The 13,350-nt window shown below is 39.6% G+C and overlaps 1 protein-coding gene across 1 annotated transcript; it reads left to right on the top strand.

Annotated features, from left to right (window-relative positions):
- The first annotated feature begins 437 nt into the window (after positions 1-437).
- Positions 438-12,710, top strand: LOC149316224 (riboflavin-binding protein-like). The gene is made up of 5 exons (XM_089515048.1): positions 438-607; positions 1,568-1,667; positions 2,854-2,982; positions 8,519-8,630; positions 10,970-12,710. Exons 1-5 carry the CDS (start codon positions 463-465, stop codon positions 11,204-11,206), a joined length of 723 nt encoding a protein of 240 aa, XP_089371174.1. The 5' UTR covers positions 438-462; the 3' UTR covers positions 11,207-12,710.
- The last annotated feature ends 640 nt before the right edge of the window (positions 12,711-13,350 follow it).

Here is a 13,350-nt window from a genome sequence, read left to right as displayed (position 1 = left end):
GTGAACAAAACATAGCCACTGGGTATAGAAATGAGGTCAAAACCAGTTTGGCCTTATAAATTAGCATGTAGGTGGGGCGAAGAGATGAATGCTGGATGCCTCCCATGAGGATGGGATCAGATAGTGTTGAAATGTGTTTAGTGCGCCAGGAAGCCATTGTCCCTGTTCATTTCATGAGTGAGGGACTGTAGTTTATGGATCAATTCCAATTCTGCTATTTCCCTTTCCAAACTACCTTTGTAGTTCTTTTGTTCAAGGACAGCTGTTCTGAGGTCTGAGATGGAATGCCCAGGGAGATTGAAATGCTCTGCCACCGGTTTTTGTGTATTCCCATTCCTAATGTCTGATGTATGTCCATTTATCTTCTGGTGCAGGGATTGGCTTGATCCTGAAGAAAGCTGTCTGACTCTGCAATATATGTTTCTCTTACAGGGACATTACAAAAACAAGAGGAATAAGAAGATGTTGAAGTTTTGGGTGCTTCTATTCTTTGCTATCTTAACAGTAACTATAAGTGGAAAGAAACAAAAATGCCTGGGAGGGGCTGGTCATAAGCAGAAACCTACCCAAGAGTATAACTTACAGGAATGTACCCTATATGCCAAATGTAAGTGTTGAAAATTTGTGGGAGAACATTTGCAGAACTGCTTTAATAGTTAGCCTTTACATGGCTTTGCTGCCTGAGCTGCCACCCTGATTAATGGGATGTTCAAAGGAATTATTACAGTTGAGTTTTATATTCTAATTTGTTTATATAACAGCCTGTTCTAGATACCTTCCCCTTTTTTAAGTCAGCTGCAGAGTGCCATCTGCTTTGATTTGATCTTTACAAACATGTATTTCAAATGACATGTAAATTCTTTCACTTGCACCAGAAATTATGGTTTAATAATGTGTAATACTCTGAAGCTGTACTTGTCTTGGGTTTTACACAACTATGTGTTGATTGTAAAACAGTCAGTGGAACTCCTTAATGGAATGTATAACAGTATTGATGGAAATGGTGATACAGTACATTGCAACAGGTATCTGCACATCATGGCCAAAAGATCACTATACACTATATGTTCAGTTTATACAAAAGATGAAGGCTATGATACAAATATGTAAGAACTGCTATTGTTGTCAATGTGATAACTTCTCTGGTTTATAACTTGTTTCAATACTTCATCAACCATTTAAACATAAAATACTGCATTCTTCGTGGAAGGCAGCTATGGGAATTAATCTCACTAAGATCAATGAGATTTATTCACAGGTAAGTGTGCAGAAGATTGCAGTTTTAATATCTTGCTCTATAAAGTGTGAATAATTTAATTTAATAAAATTATTTTCAGTATCAAAGTCTGAATGAAATATATCACAAACAATGTATGTACAGTACTTCTGAGATCCTTTGTTTCCCTGTTCTTTATTTTACACAATCAAGAAAACTTGTAAGGACTGACTTTCCATTTTTAACCAATTGCCTATTGTGGGCACTTACAGAACTGATGAGGCTTCAAAATTGTAATAATGTTAAACAGTAAGCCTTGATTTTAAGCTTTTTGTTTTTAATTCCCCACAGCGTCTTGTTGTCATGCAGACATTACAGAAGAATTAGCTCATTCTCCAGTAATTAAAGTAAACACCACCTACTGGAACAGATGTGGAAATCTCAGTAAATCGTAAGTAACTTGTATATGTTTTTCCAGAAACATTCTATTTTATTTTATTTTTTAAAACTAACTTTGGGATGTGTTGCAGACAAAAGTATAGAATAAAGTTGCTACCTTTTCCTCCCACCATGGCTCATATTCTTCTAAGAGCAGCATTCAGACATGCAGTCAGTTGAATTCATTTCTGAATGCTGTATATTTGTTGAACCATAGGCAGTACGGCAGAGGTGAAGCTGGTAATCTTATTTCATTAGGCCCTCACAGAATCAGCCTCACTCTATACTCAATATTTACCTATCATTGACACTTTAATATAAATTGTTAGCATGCAACAGAGGAAAAGGCTATTTGCAGGATCAAAACATATGTTGCATATTTTGAAAATAATAATTATTAAAATTAAAAAAGAGCCCTGGTGCGCAGTGGTTAAATGCCTGTACTGCAGCCACTCACTCAAAACCACAAGGTTGAGAGTTCAAGACCAGCAAAAGGACTCAAGCTCGACTCAGGCTTGCATCCTTCTGAGGTCGCTAAAATGAGTACAAAGATTGTTGGGGGCAATTAGCTTACAGTTGTAAACCGCTTAGACACTGCTTAGGCGGTATGAAGCGGTATATAAATGGAGCTTGTTTGTTAAAAAATAGAAACTCACTGCAGAATTAAAAACTTTTAGTTCTGATAAAAGCTATTTTCCTTTACAGAGTGTAGTTATCTGAATCAGAGAGTACTAGCAAAGGACTTTTATTGATTTTAATAGGATAGCATAACTTCAGTTACTTGGCTGGAGAATTACTGAATCAAAGCTACATGTTACAATGTGGTCTCATGTTTGATCAGTGAATTTGTATTTAGATTGTGGCCAATAACGGTCTTGAAAAATATTTCTGCTCCAGGTATCTTCATCAAGTGCTATCTGTCTTAACAGAGAGAGGATGGGATGTTTCAGTTATGGCACCCTGCTTATGGAATGTTGTCAAATAATATTACCTTTATGTAGTCCAGTGAGGATTGAATATAGTTTGTGGGAAGAGGTCATCACGAATGACAGAATTCTGGTTTCTACTTGATATTCTGTCTAAAGAGCTGCATCCTAAGAAGCTAGAAAATGGAAAGAGATAATATAATATAGAGGCAGGCACAGGCAATGATAACAGTTTTTCACAGAATAACATTTCTTTTTCTCACATAATAATAGGTGTGAGAATTATATGAAGAAGATAGAGTGCTTTTATAGATGTTCACCACATGCGGCTCTCTGGGCACACCAACAATATGAAGCTGCTATTGATTCTGTTCCCATATGCCAGCACTTCTGTGATAACTGGTAGGTTGTGTGTTTTGTACTAGTAATTTTCATAAAACAAATTGTGAGACATCTACATTCAAGTTGCTATTTTCCAATGGAAACCTCTATCTGCAATCAAATGCACTCTTTTATTCATAGGTAAGACCCTCAAAGAATTGGAGTTTAGAGTTGTCAAAATAAATAGGACTAATTTTTCCACTTTGCCCTTGTCTACTGCATGCCTATCCAACTGGGCAAAGCTACAACAGGAGTTGCATGCTCACCTGCATGTCTATAGTCAGATGAAAGATGATAGCAGGGTCCCTTTAATACTAGACAGCTGTAGCACTATAATTCTATTTTAACTGCATGGCTGCATCCTGTGAAATCTTATGTTTGTAGTTTGGTGAGGCAGTGGAGCTCTCTAGCTGAGACTTCTAAGCACTCCTCCCTAAACCACAAATCCCATTATTCCATTGAATATTGTCATGGCAACTGAAATGGAATCATTGCTATAATTGTGTAGTGTGAAAAGTGCCCAGGACACCAACAGCCTATATAAACAGATTCTAAATCAGAGGTTAGGATAGCTTTCCTCATGATTTGGCTTAGGGCATCCAGTTGTTGACCCCAATTCCAACCATGTGATGTAAACCTCCTCCTATTAGAAATCTATCTGCTCAGAACTTTGTTTCTATGTGTCCTGTGTCCTTAGGCAGAAGCTTAATGGCTGCTTATTATACATGCTAGAATTTATATAATATGTGACCTGGCTCCTAAGGATATTGATTATTTTCCTCTCATCCTACAGATATATTTGCTTTAAAAACTCCTGAAAAGATCTTTGTAAAGGATAATTTTTGCAATCATTTTTTGGGGGAAGTAAGGGCTGGACTTTAGATAATTAAAGAAACTCACATCAAACTTCCTGTTGGCTCAGGATTGCCTGCTGCTAAAGCTCATCTTTCAGCATGCCTATGGACTTTGGAGAGCCCTAGAGGCAGCTTCACTTTACAACCCATCTGCCAAAGTGTCCTTGGGCAATTACAGAGGAAATTGTGAACGTGCCACATTTAATAATTCTTAGATCTGACATAAGGATTTGTTTTAAATGAAAACAGATCTTTGGTGAAGCAAAGAAGTCAGTGCATTACTTCTTTATTATTATTGTTGTTATTATTATTATTATTATTATTATTCAGATTCTCTGACACTCAGCGCCATATATTTTTTTCTCCAGATGTATTTGTGAAGCTCCATGTACTTTAAAGCTGTGGTTTTCTTAAGTGCCTTTTTAAAATGGAGGACAAATCCTGAAACTGATTATGGTTGCTTGAAGGAAGTTCCTAATTCTGGGGACAAGACAGAAGAGCAGGAAAGGAGAGGGAGGAAGAGTTCTGAGTGTACTCTAAAGAGCTCTTTGCTTGTAGGCTATGGATTCTCATGGTCAAGGATGCCAATTAATGCTGTGTGTATGTCTGTGTGCATGTGTGCATGCCTTCAAATCATTTTAGATTTACGGTGACTTTAAGGTGAACCTACCGGGTTTTCTTGGCAAGATTTGTTCAGAAGAAGTTTGCCTTTGCCTTCCTCAGAGACTGAGAGAGTGTGATTTGCTCAAGGTCACTCAGTGGACTTACATGGCAAAGCAGGGATCTGAATCCTGGTCTCCAGAATTGTAGTCCAACACTAAAACCACTACACCATGCTTGCTCTCAACTTTATTTGTTCCCCACCTTTTCCCAAATGGATGGTTGAAATGAAAAACTGAGGAAAGGATAATATAGGTTGAAAATTTGAGTACATAGTAAAACGTGTACATACACTCTTAGATGGCAGTACTGAAATCAGCTAGATATGTGTTTGAGTTTAACATGCACAATAGCAGTAGTGTTACCAAACTGGAAATGGGTTACCAGATTCAGTAAAAGCTAGACTACAAACTTTGACTGGACTGGCTGGTCTGAGATTTCTAGCAGGTGGACCTTTCCCTTTTATTGTAATAGTGGTGGTATTCCCAACAGAATATCTTCAGGTGTCACTGTGCCTGCTGCTGCAGTCATCAGCTCCTGCTGCTTCCTATACTTCCTCCCATCAAAATAAATTAACTGAATTCTCATGGTGGGATAGGGGAGAGGTGGCATTGCTAGAAAAAACACTTGTGAGGAAGGGAAGCCCCACCCTGTCCCCTACCAAGAACTCTTGAGACAACAGGGTCCTTGGCACAGGTTGTGGGTTTCCTGCTCAGCGCTTTGGAGGGATAGCGTATTTCCCCCACTATATGCAAATAAATTGAATGCTTTCTCCTTTCTCTCACTGTACTCTCTTGTTCTTCTGTGTCTGTTCTCTGACCTCTCAAGTGTTCTTCCTCTCTGTGTGTGTTTGTGTGTGAGAGAGAGAGAACGAGAGAGAGAGAGAGAGAGAACGAGAAAGAGAGAGTTGTTTCTTGTTTCTGACTTTTGTCTATGATTTTTCTGTTACTTTCATATCTAGCTCCTATACCATAATTAAGGCAATATGCACAACAACTACACTGGAAAGCCTGTTTTCTGGAGAAAAGGAAGGGGCTGTAAATGAGGAAGGAGGCTGTGTACAGATTCTTCCCATGTGAAGTTCTAGAGAAAAGGGAGGTGCATTCCTCTTTTGCGCTTCTTTTTCCTCTGAAGTACAAATGTCCTCGTTTCTCATAATGCTCCTTTTTAAAGGCTGCACAAGGAGTAGGCAATTGGTCCCTTCTCCTGATTACCCTTGCTGCTTTCTTCCTTCCTTCAGCCTTCAGCATCTTGGTCTGTGGTTTCCTTTATTTTTTAACCAAGAACATCAGTCTGAACAGCAGTTATATAATTGTTGCTTGAACCATGTGGCTTTGTACAATACAATTCACCAAAACTGACATGTCACATTTATTACTGGGCTGTAGCTCAGAGACTGTAAAAGTAGTATGCCCACTGTTTTGCTAGTCTTTCCATTCACTCTATCCCCCACTTGCTGCATTCAACAGGGAGACTATCACACAGGGAAAATCAGGGAATTAAAAAGGTACTTTCCCTGGAAAGCTGTGTGATCGCAGGAAAGATTTTCAGATGACGTAGCGATTTGAGAGAACTTATCCAAGGAAGAACCAGGAATGCTCCAGCAATAAACCATTCACGGAATTTCCCCATGCATGGTTTGTTGCTGGAGCATTCCTGGTTCTTCCTGGGATAAATCCTCTCAGATTGTGATGTTTGTGAAAATCTTCACCAAGATCATGCAACTTTCCCGGGAAAATGCCTTTTTAATCCCCTGATTTCCCCCCATGTGATAGTCCCCTAGGACTCATCATCCAAGGCTGCAGGAAAGGGAGATGCTAGGCAATGAGATAAAGGAATTAATAAGTAAGGGGCTGTACAGACAAGCCCCAAAGGGGCCACCTGCAGCCGCCCCTTTTCACGCTGGATTGGGGCCAGGGCAGCCTCACTGGCAGCCCTGCGGCCCAAATCTAACATTTTTCCAGGCCACAGAGAAGCAGCAAAATGCCGCTTCTCCGTGGCCTGGAAAAGGGGAATCCTTGGGGCTTCATGCTCCCGGACATCCAAGCCCTCAGGGCTGTTCCCATGGCCGTGTAGTTGCCGTGGGAATGATCCGCTCTTAGGAAGGAGCTGCAAATGCAGCTCCTTCCTGCAACGTCATAAGGGCTGCATCACTGTGGGCATGCTGCGGTGGCAGCATCATCATGGTGGCCCCCGTGTGGATGGGAGGCTGCCATGAAGGCGTCACCCTGACGTTCTAGGGTTAAGGACCTGCAATTGGTGTGCGGTCCCTAACCCTAGAATCACCACTGCCACGCCACAAAGTGCCTGTCTGTATCGGGCCTAAGAGACACTACTGCTTCATCATACTCTTCCATTTTAGCTTTAAAGCTACAATGTCCATGCTCAGATTGCAACTTGGAAGTCAATAGTAGAAAGCCTGGTTTCAGACAAAAGTCCATTCCATTATAAGTATATTGTTTCTTACATGGATTTTCACACACCCTGTAATTAGGATCACTCTTAAGTTGATCAGCAAACTTTAGTGTGTGGATATTTCCACAGAGAATCCACCACTATCCTGAATTCTTGCAGAGATGTTTCAGCCTTCCTCTACACAATGCTGGAGTACAGCTGGAATGCTGGACTACAGTTTTCAGCATTCCCAGCCAACATCTGGAGAGGATCTTGTCAGGAAAGACTGAGATACTGTGCTGAGATCTAATTTATATCAATAACCCAGGTTAATCTTGGCAGTTGTTTAACTTTCCTTTAGAAATAAAAATAAGCTGTGTCATTTACAGTATGAAAAGTATATCAGAAATAAATAAGAAGTAATTTTAAGAGGTTTAGTAACTAATATTTAGGAAACCATCTGCTTTTACTGCTAGAAGCTGCTGAAAGTATCATGAGATACTTCTCTAGCAAGCTTTCTGTCTTGGGGTTCATATGCTGCTATAATTATTAATGATCAAGCAGCAATCATGAACTGCAGAGGTGCCTCTACAGCACTTTTGTAGTTTTTTTATTTTTTTAAAGAACATTCTAAACTATCATTTAAGTTTGAAAATGATATTATCTAAGGTAACCCTATGAAATTCATACCTTAGATGCCATAAGCTAACAAACAATGTGAAGGCACACACACACACACAAGGTAATACTTGCATTTTAAATGGGCCTGTGGGTTTCCTAAACGAAATTTGCCATTAACCTTTTTGAGCTCTATTAATTTCAAAACTTTGATCTTACTAATTAACTAACTTTCCTGTGAATCCCAGTGATATAAGGCATGGTTCATATACTGAGATAAAAAGTGGACTTTTGTTCCTGATGTGCTAGCAACAAAAACTAGGCCAGAATGTTAAAAGGGTGGTGAGGTTGCAACAGTCAAGATTTTTTTTAAAAAAGAAAGTTAACTAAGCAAAAGGCTAAAAAGAGTATTCTGTTGTAGTAAGGTTGACTTAGATTCATATGTATTTGTTCATTACTATGCATGCAATCTAGCCATCATACAGTAAAATTACTTCTGAAAAAACAATTACCTGTACAAACCATGGGATTAAGATTTATGATCATTTTATTCCACTTTTATGCATGTGCTAGATACAAACAAATGCTGCAGAGCTAAAGACTCATATATATTGACCTAGTTTTCCCCCATCTGATGTGTTTGCAGATTAATGATATACTAAGTACCTAATGGTCTCAGCAACCCTGTGCTTCATTCTGTTCAGTATACTCCTAGATATGTTTTTGCCTACCAGATTTCCTACTTTAAAGCCTAGTTAGTAGAAATATGTTATTCTTTAAGCATTCATTAAGTAGAAGATGTTGACTGACTGAAATCATTCACAGGTGGGAAGTGACTGTGTGTTGTTGCTATATGCCATACAGCTTACCAGTATTCCAGTTACTTACACATGCACACACAGTGAATTAACTGAATGGAAGAAATCATTATCAGCAAGCCTATATGCCTTCCTCTGTGTTCTATCAAGGGGGACATCATGAATGCAAAGCAAGGCAATCTTTTGCAATTTGTCTCTTTCTTTATTTTGTAGGTATGAAGCTTGTAAGAATGATCTCACCTGTGTCAATAACTGGTTAACAGACTGGGAGATTGATGAAAACGGAGAAAACCACTGTAAGAATGAGTGCATCTCTTTCAGACAGGTAGTGTATCACAAATTGCCCGTGACCTGTAGACAAAGCTCCTGTCTAAAGCAACCAGAAGACAACATTTAGTTTTACATCCATCACCAGTGCTCTAATCTAACATTTAATATTCCTTCATTAAGGAGAAGACACTTAACCACCTGAACTACTGCAAAATTCTAGTAACTTTTAATAGGTCTTGTACATTTCTCTGGAGCAGCAGTAGTAATAGCACCAGTGCAAATCATATTATATCACTAGGATTACAACCTCAGCCTCCCACACCGTAGGATTATTTCAAATGATGAGGAATCTTTTTGGTACAGGCTCCAAGAGGTCAGGTATGCAACCCACAGCCACTTGTTATGAAAAGATTTCCAGGTATTTCAAGAAAAATGTTGCTTGCATTCACTCTGAACTTGTCACCATACTTGTTACAGAATGTAGGAAGGTGTCCAGTGCACCTTCTGGTCACTGTTCATGGGATCAGTTTCAGTTACTGAGTTCTGATTATGTGGACAAGATGCTTAAAGCAGTTCAGCCCACCACATGTAAGCTTGACCCTTGCTGTTCTTGCCTGATAAGTTTAGCAGGGATGGACTGACTGGGTGGATCTAGTGGTGGCAAATGCCTTGTTATGTTGGAGAAAGGGTGCCTGTTGCCTTGAAGCAGGCAGTTGTGTCCTCTCTTGAAAAGAACCCCCATGGACCCAGGAAATATGACAACTACTGTCCAATTGTAAATATCCCTTTTGGAGCAAGTTGCTTGAGCATGTGATGGCTAAGCAACTCCATGCATTCTTGGAGGAAACAGATTATCCGGAACTATTTCAGTCTGGTTGCAGGCCAGGGTATAGCACAAAAACAGCTTTGGTTTCCCTGATTGATGACCTACTCTGGGGGAAAGATACGGGAAGTGCTGTCCTGTTGATATCCCTGGATCTTTCAGCGGCTTTTTACACCATTGATCATGGTATCTTACTGGACTGGCTCTGTGGGATGGGAGCAGGAGGCTGTTCTACAGCAGTTCTGCTCCTGCCTGGAGGGCTGGTTTCGGAGAGTAGCATTGAGGGATTCCTGTTTAACCCTATGGCGATTAAGCCATGAGCTGCTGCAGGGATACATCTTATCCCCTATGCAATTCAACATTAAATGTAAGTCATTAGGGGAGGTCATAAAAGGGGTTTTGTAGGCTGCTATGAGATCTTTGATACAGAGAAGGGTATAAATATTTTAATAAATGAATAAATATTAGATTATTTGCATTTAAAAAAAATTAAAGGTCAACTGTTAGCATAAAGCAGAGTGAGCAACTGCCAGTACTTGGGCAAAGGATAAAGTAGCTCTCCATGGGACCTAGGAGAGCTGCACCTCCACCCCCCCAAAAAAAATGTTTGTACCATTTTGAGAGGTAAAATTGTTTTTATTATGAATGCTGCAGTGGGAGCAATTTTGCCATGGGGTTTGCCTCCTTGGGCTGTTTGATGTCCAAGATGGACTTTTTCCCCCATACAGGAGCAAAACTATGAGTCAACTTGCAGCTTTGGCAATGTGTATTACCTCAGTTATTTCGTGTTGTGGCAAGCCAGCCGGGACTGATTAGGAGCCCTCTTGCTTATTCCAGAGTGGGTCCTAAATTTTTCTGCCCCAAAGAACTGCCATCATGGCACCACTGCCTGTCTTCTCAGTCCTATTATCTAGCACTAGTCACAATTCTAGGAACAGAAAATACCAATGAGCAATAGTTTTACCTGGTATAAGATGCATTCCCATGGAAGCAAAGACACAGCTTAAAAACAAATGTGGCTTAAAACACAAAAGGAATAGAACTGGATGATACCCAGAGGGTTTGTTTCTGGTTCCTTTCTCCACACCCATAATTTTAGCTCTTATGGTAAAGCTATCAGCAATTTTCTGTCTGGTGTGTGCAAATGGCTGAAAAGACTATGGGGAATTGGTGTTATATATCAACAGGCTGTTTCCAGCACTAGAACTGGTACCTTTATCCTGCCAAACCAAATCTTAGCCTGGATCATAAGGAGCCCTGGTTGCGCCAGGAGCCCTGGTGATGCAGTGGTTAAAATGCCGGTACTGTAGCCACAAGGTTGTGAGTTCGTTCCCAAGGTTCCAAGGTTGACTCAGCCTCCCATCCTTTTGTAGGTCAGTAAAATGTTTACCCAGCTTGTTGGGGGCAATTGGCTTACAGATTGTAAACCGCTTAGAGAGTGCTGAGTTCACTGATAAGTGGTATACAGCGTAAATGCTATTGCTATGGTATCATCATCAACTACGTGGCAACAACAGGCCTCAGGGATGGATGTTGTAAACATGACCAGCTTTTTCCTCTCTGACATCTAGATGTATGCCAATGGGACTGACATGTGTGAGACCATGTGGGGCAGTTCACTCAAAGTTAGCGACTCCAACTGCCTCTGCCTGCAGATGGATGAAATGGATGACAAGGTGATTACCCTCATGAAGGAGAGGTCCTCCAGTAGTAGCAGCGCCACCAGAATTGATGAAGAACAATGTCACCTTGAGATGGAGAAAACCAAGCAGCTGAAGGAGATGAAAGAAGAAGCCACAGAAATATAGTGAATGTCAAGTTTTGGTGGGAGGGGTGAGCATCATTTTTTAAAAAAGGTTATCAAGATATATGAAACTTGGGCCCTTTCCACTAAATAAATTATGCACTCATACACACATATATCTATACATATGGCTGACAACCCCAAAAACATGGAAAAGCAATCACAAACATTTAAAATAACTATGTAATTTAAATTCCAGAAAACAGATATTATTGCAGATAATTTTAATGGTTGAATCCACATTAAAAATGCCAAGGCTAATGAAAAGTCTGCCTGAACAACAGTAAGAATGAGAAGTTAAAACAAGAAGGAACTAAACAAACTAAAGCCACCTGACAAATTATGGTGATTTCATGAATTTCATGGGGTTTTCTTAGGCAAGGAATACTCAGGTGATGTTGTCAGAATCTTCCTCTGAAATATAGCCTACAGCACCTGGTATTTGTTGGTGGTCTCTCATTCAGCTGGGGTATAGCCACAGAAATGGTCCTTTTAGGGATCTCAAGCAATCTACTATAAGCCTATTTTAGGAAACTGAGAAGGGCCCTCTCCTTAAGAAAAAAAATATAAGAGAAAACCTTTAGGCACTCTAGACCCAAACCATTTAGGACTATGGGTAATAGCCAATACATTAGGCACCTCCTGTCTTGGCACAACTCTGCACCAGAGTGGTTGTTCACTTTTAGTATTTTGTTAACAACAACAAGGTGGGATAAATTTGTGTCATGAATCACTGTTACATTGATAGAACTGCTTTAATCTGTTAAAGTCAGCTTTTTAAAATCACATCTGCTCCTATACAAACCAATTTTATTTTGGAGATTTACATGACATTTTCCTCATCACAAAGTATTTGCTGGGTTCTTTGCAGCATTACCAAAAACTTTTTATTCCCACTCCCCATGTCAATTTAATGAAACTATGACCATAGTTGGTCCAGATCCTTGACCACACTTGTGGTCTGCACCTTTTTTCCCTCTTCAAAGTGATGTAGCAAAAATAGAGGAAGAAACTTCATACTTATAAACTGCCTTCCTTCCTGTGAATTTTCTGTGTTCATGGTGCTTTAGTCAGCTTTATCAGACTCTACTGCGCTCAACTGCTTTCTTAATAATGAAAAGGACAATATATCACTACTATACCAATCTTTTGGAATCTTTGTAAGCTAAGGCCTCAGGCAGAAATTCAGACTGGGCATTGGAACACAAATCTTACAGACACTGTGCATAAGTCTTGTTAGGTATGCATGTGCATGGGATATGGCTGCCACCACAGTGCCAGATGGCTACATTAGAATCACTTGCAGTTGTATTGCTGCTGTAAGAGACATTGCTACAATTACATTTTAATCTGAAATTATTCATATACCTAGGAAATCAACCTGTAATTATTTCATTATCTCCTATAAAACAAATTGTGTTTATAACATCTTCTACTTAGAGATCAGAGGCCACAACACTTGATAGGGCTAGATGCAAAATTAAAACTTTGTTTAGTGGTAGAACATATGCAAATGTGCCAGATTCAGTCCTTGGAACCCCCACATAGGACTGGGAAAGATGCTTGTTTGAAGCCTTGGCGAACCACTTCCTCTCAGTATAGACAATATTGAGTGAATGATTTGCTTTTGTTTGTGGCATCTTCCTATATTTCCAAATGCTCAGCAATGGATAGCATTATGAGTAGAAGAGGGAGTCAAAGCCACACATGTACAATGGAAGATTTTTAGCACTGCGGTCTCAGTACAGGGGAAAGTATTTTCATAGTGGAATATCACAAAAATAAATAAATAAATGAAGATGTAGGTATCAGAAGAATGGTAATTGTAATACCAGAAAGGATATTGGGAGTTTCTGTAAGATCTGATTGTGGCCAATAATTGTGAGAAAGGTCTTCAGATGTAAGAAGTCACAGTGTACAGAAGTCTAGAATGGTTTTTCAGTCCAGTCAAATATGAGGCAGTTCATTCCTAAATGGAACTTCACTTAGAAAAAAAACTGAATCAAGCGCTCCACATGAGTGTGAAACCTTGAAAGGAGGATGGGGCTAACAATGGCTCCTAGTTATCACTGCTAATATTACCTCCAGTATCATTATTATTATTATTATTATTAACCTTTATTTATGAAGCGCTGTAAATTTACACAG

Source organism: Sceloporus occidentalis, unplaced genomic scaffold (genome assembly GCF_023333645.1).
Source record: "Sceloporus occidentalis isolate IW3139 unplaced genomic scaffold, rSceOcc1.0.p SCAF_3, whole genome shotgun sequence".
NCBI lineage: Eukaryota > Metazoa > Chordata > Lepidosauria > Squamata > Phrynosomatidae > Sceloporus > Sceloporus occidentalis.
The sequence above is the reverse complement of the archived record's forward strand: the minus strand, read 5'-3'. Positions and strand labels throughout refer to the sequence as shown.

What these genes read in the sequence shown, in the direction of transcription:
- LOC149316224 (XM_089515048.1), top strand. Translation starts at nt 463, where the DNA reads ATGTTGAAGTTTTGGGTGCTTCTATTCTTTGCTATCTTAACAGTAACT. An exon ending in CAGCACTTCTGTGATAACTG is followed by an intron (nt 2,983 to 8,518) that starts GTAGGTTGTGTG and finishes TTTATTTTGTAG; the next exon opens with GTATGAAGCTTGTAAGAATG. An exon ending in AGTGCATCTCTTTCAGACAG is followed by an intron (nt 8,631 to 10,969) that starts GTAGTGTATCAC and finishes TCTGACATCTAG; the next exon opens with ATGTATGCCAATGGGACTGA.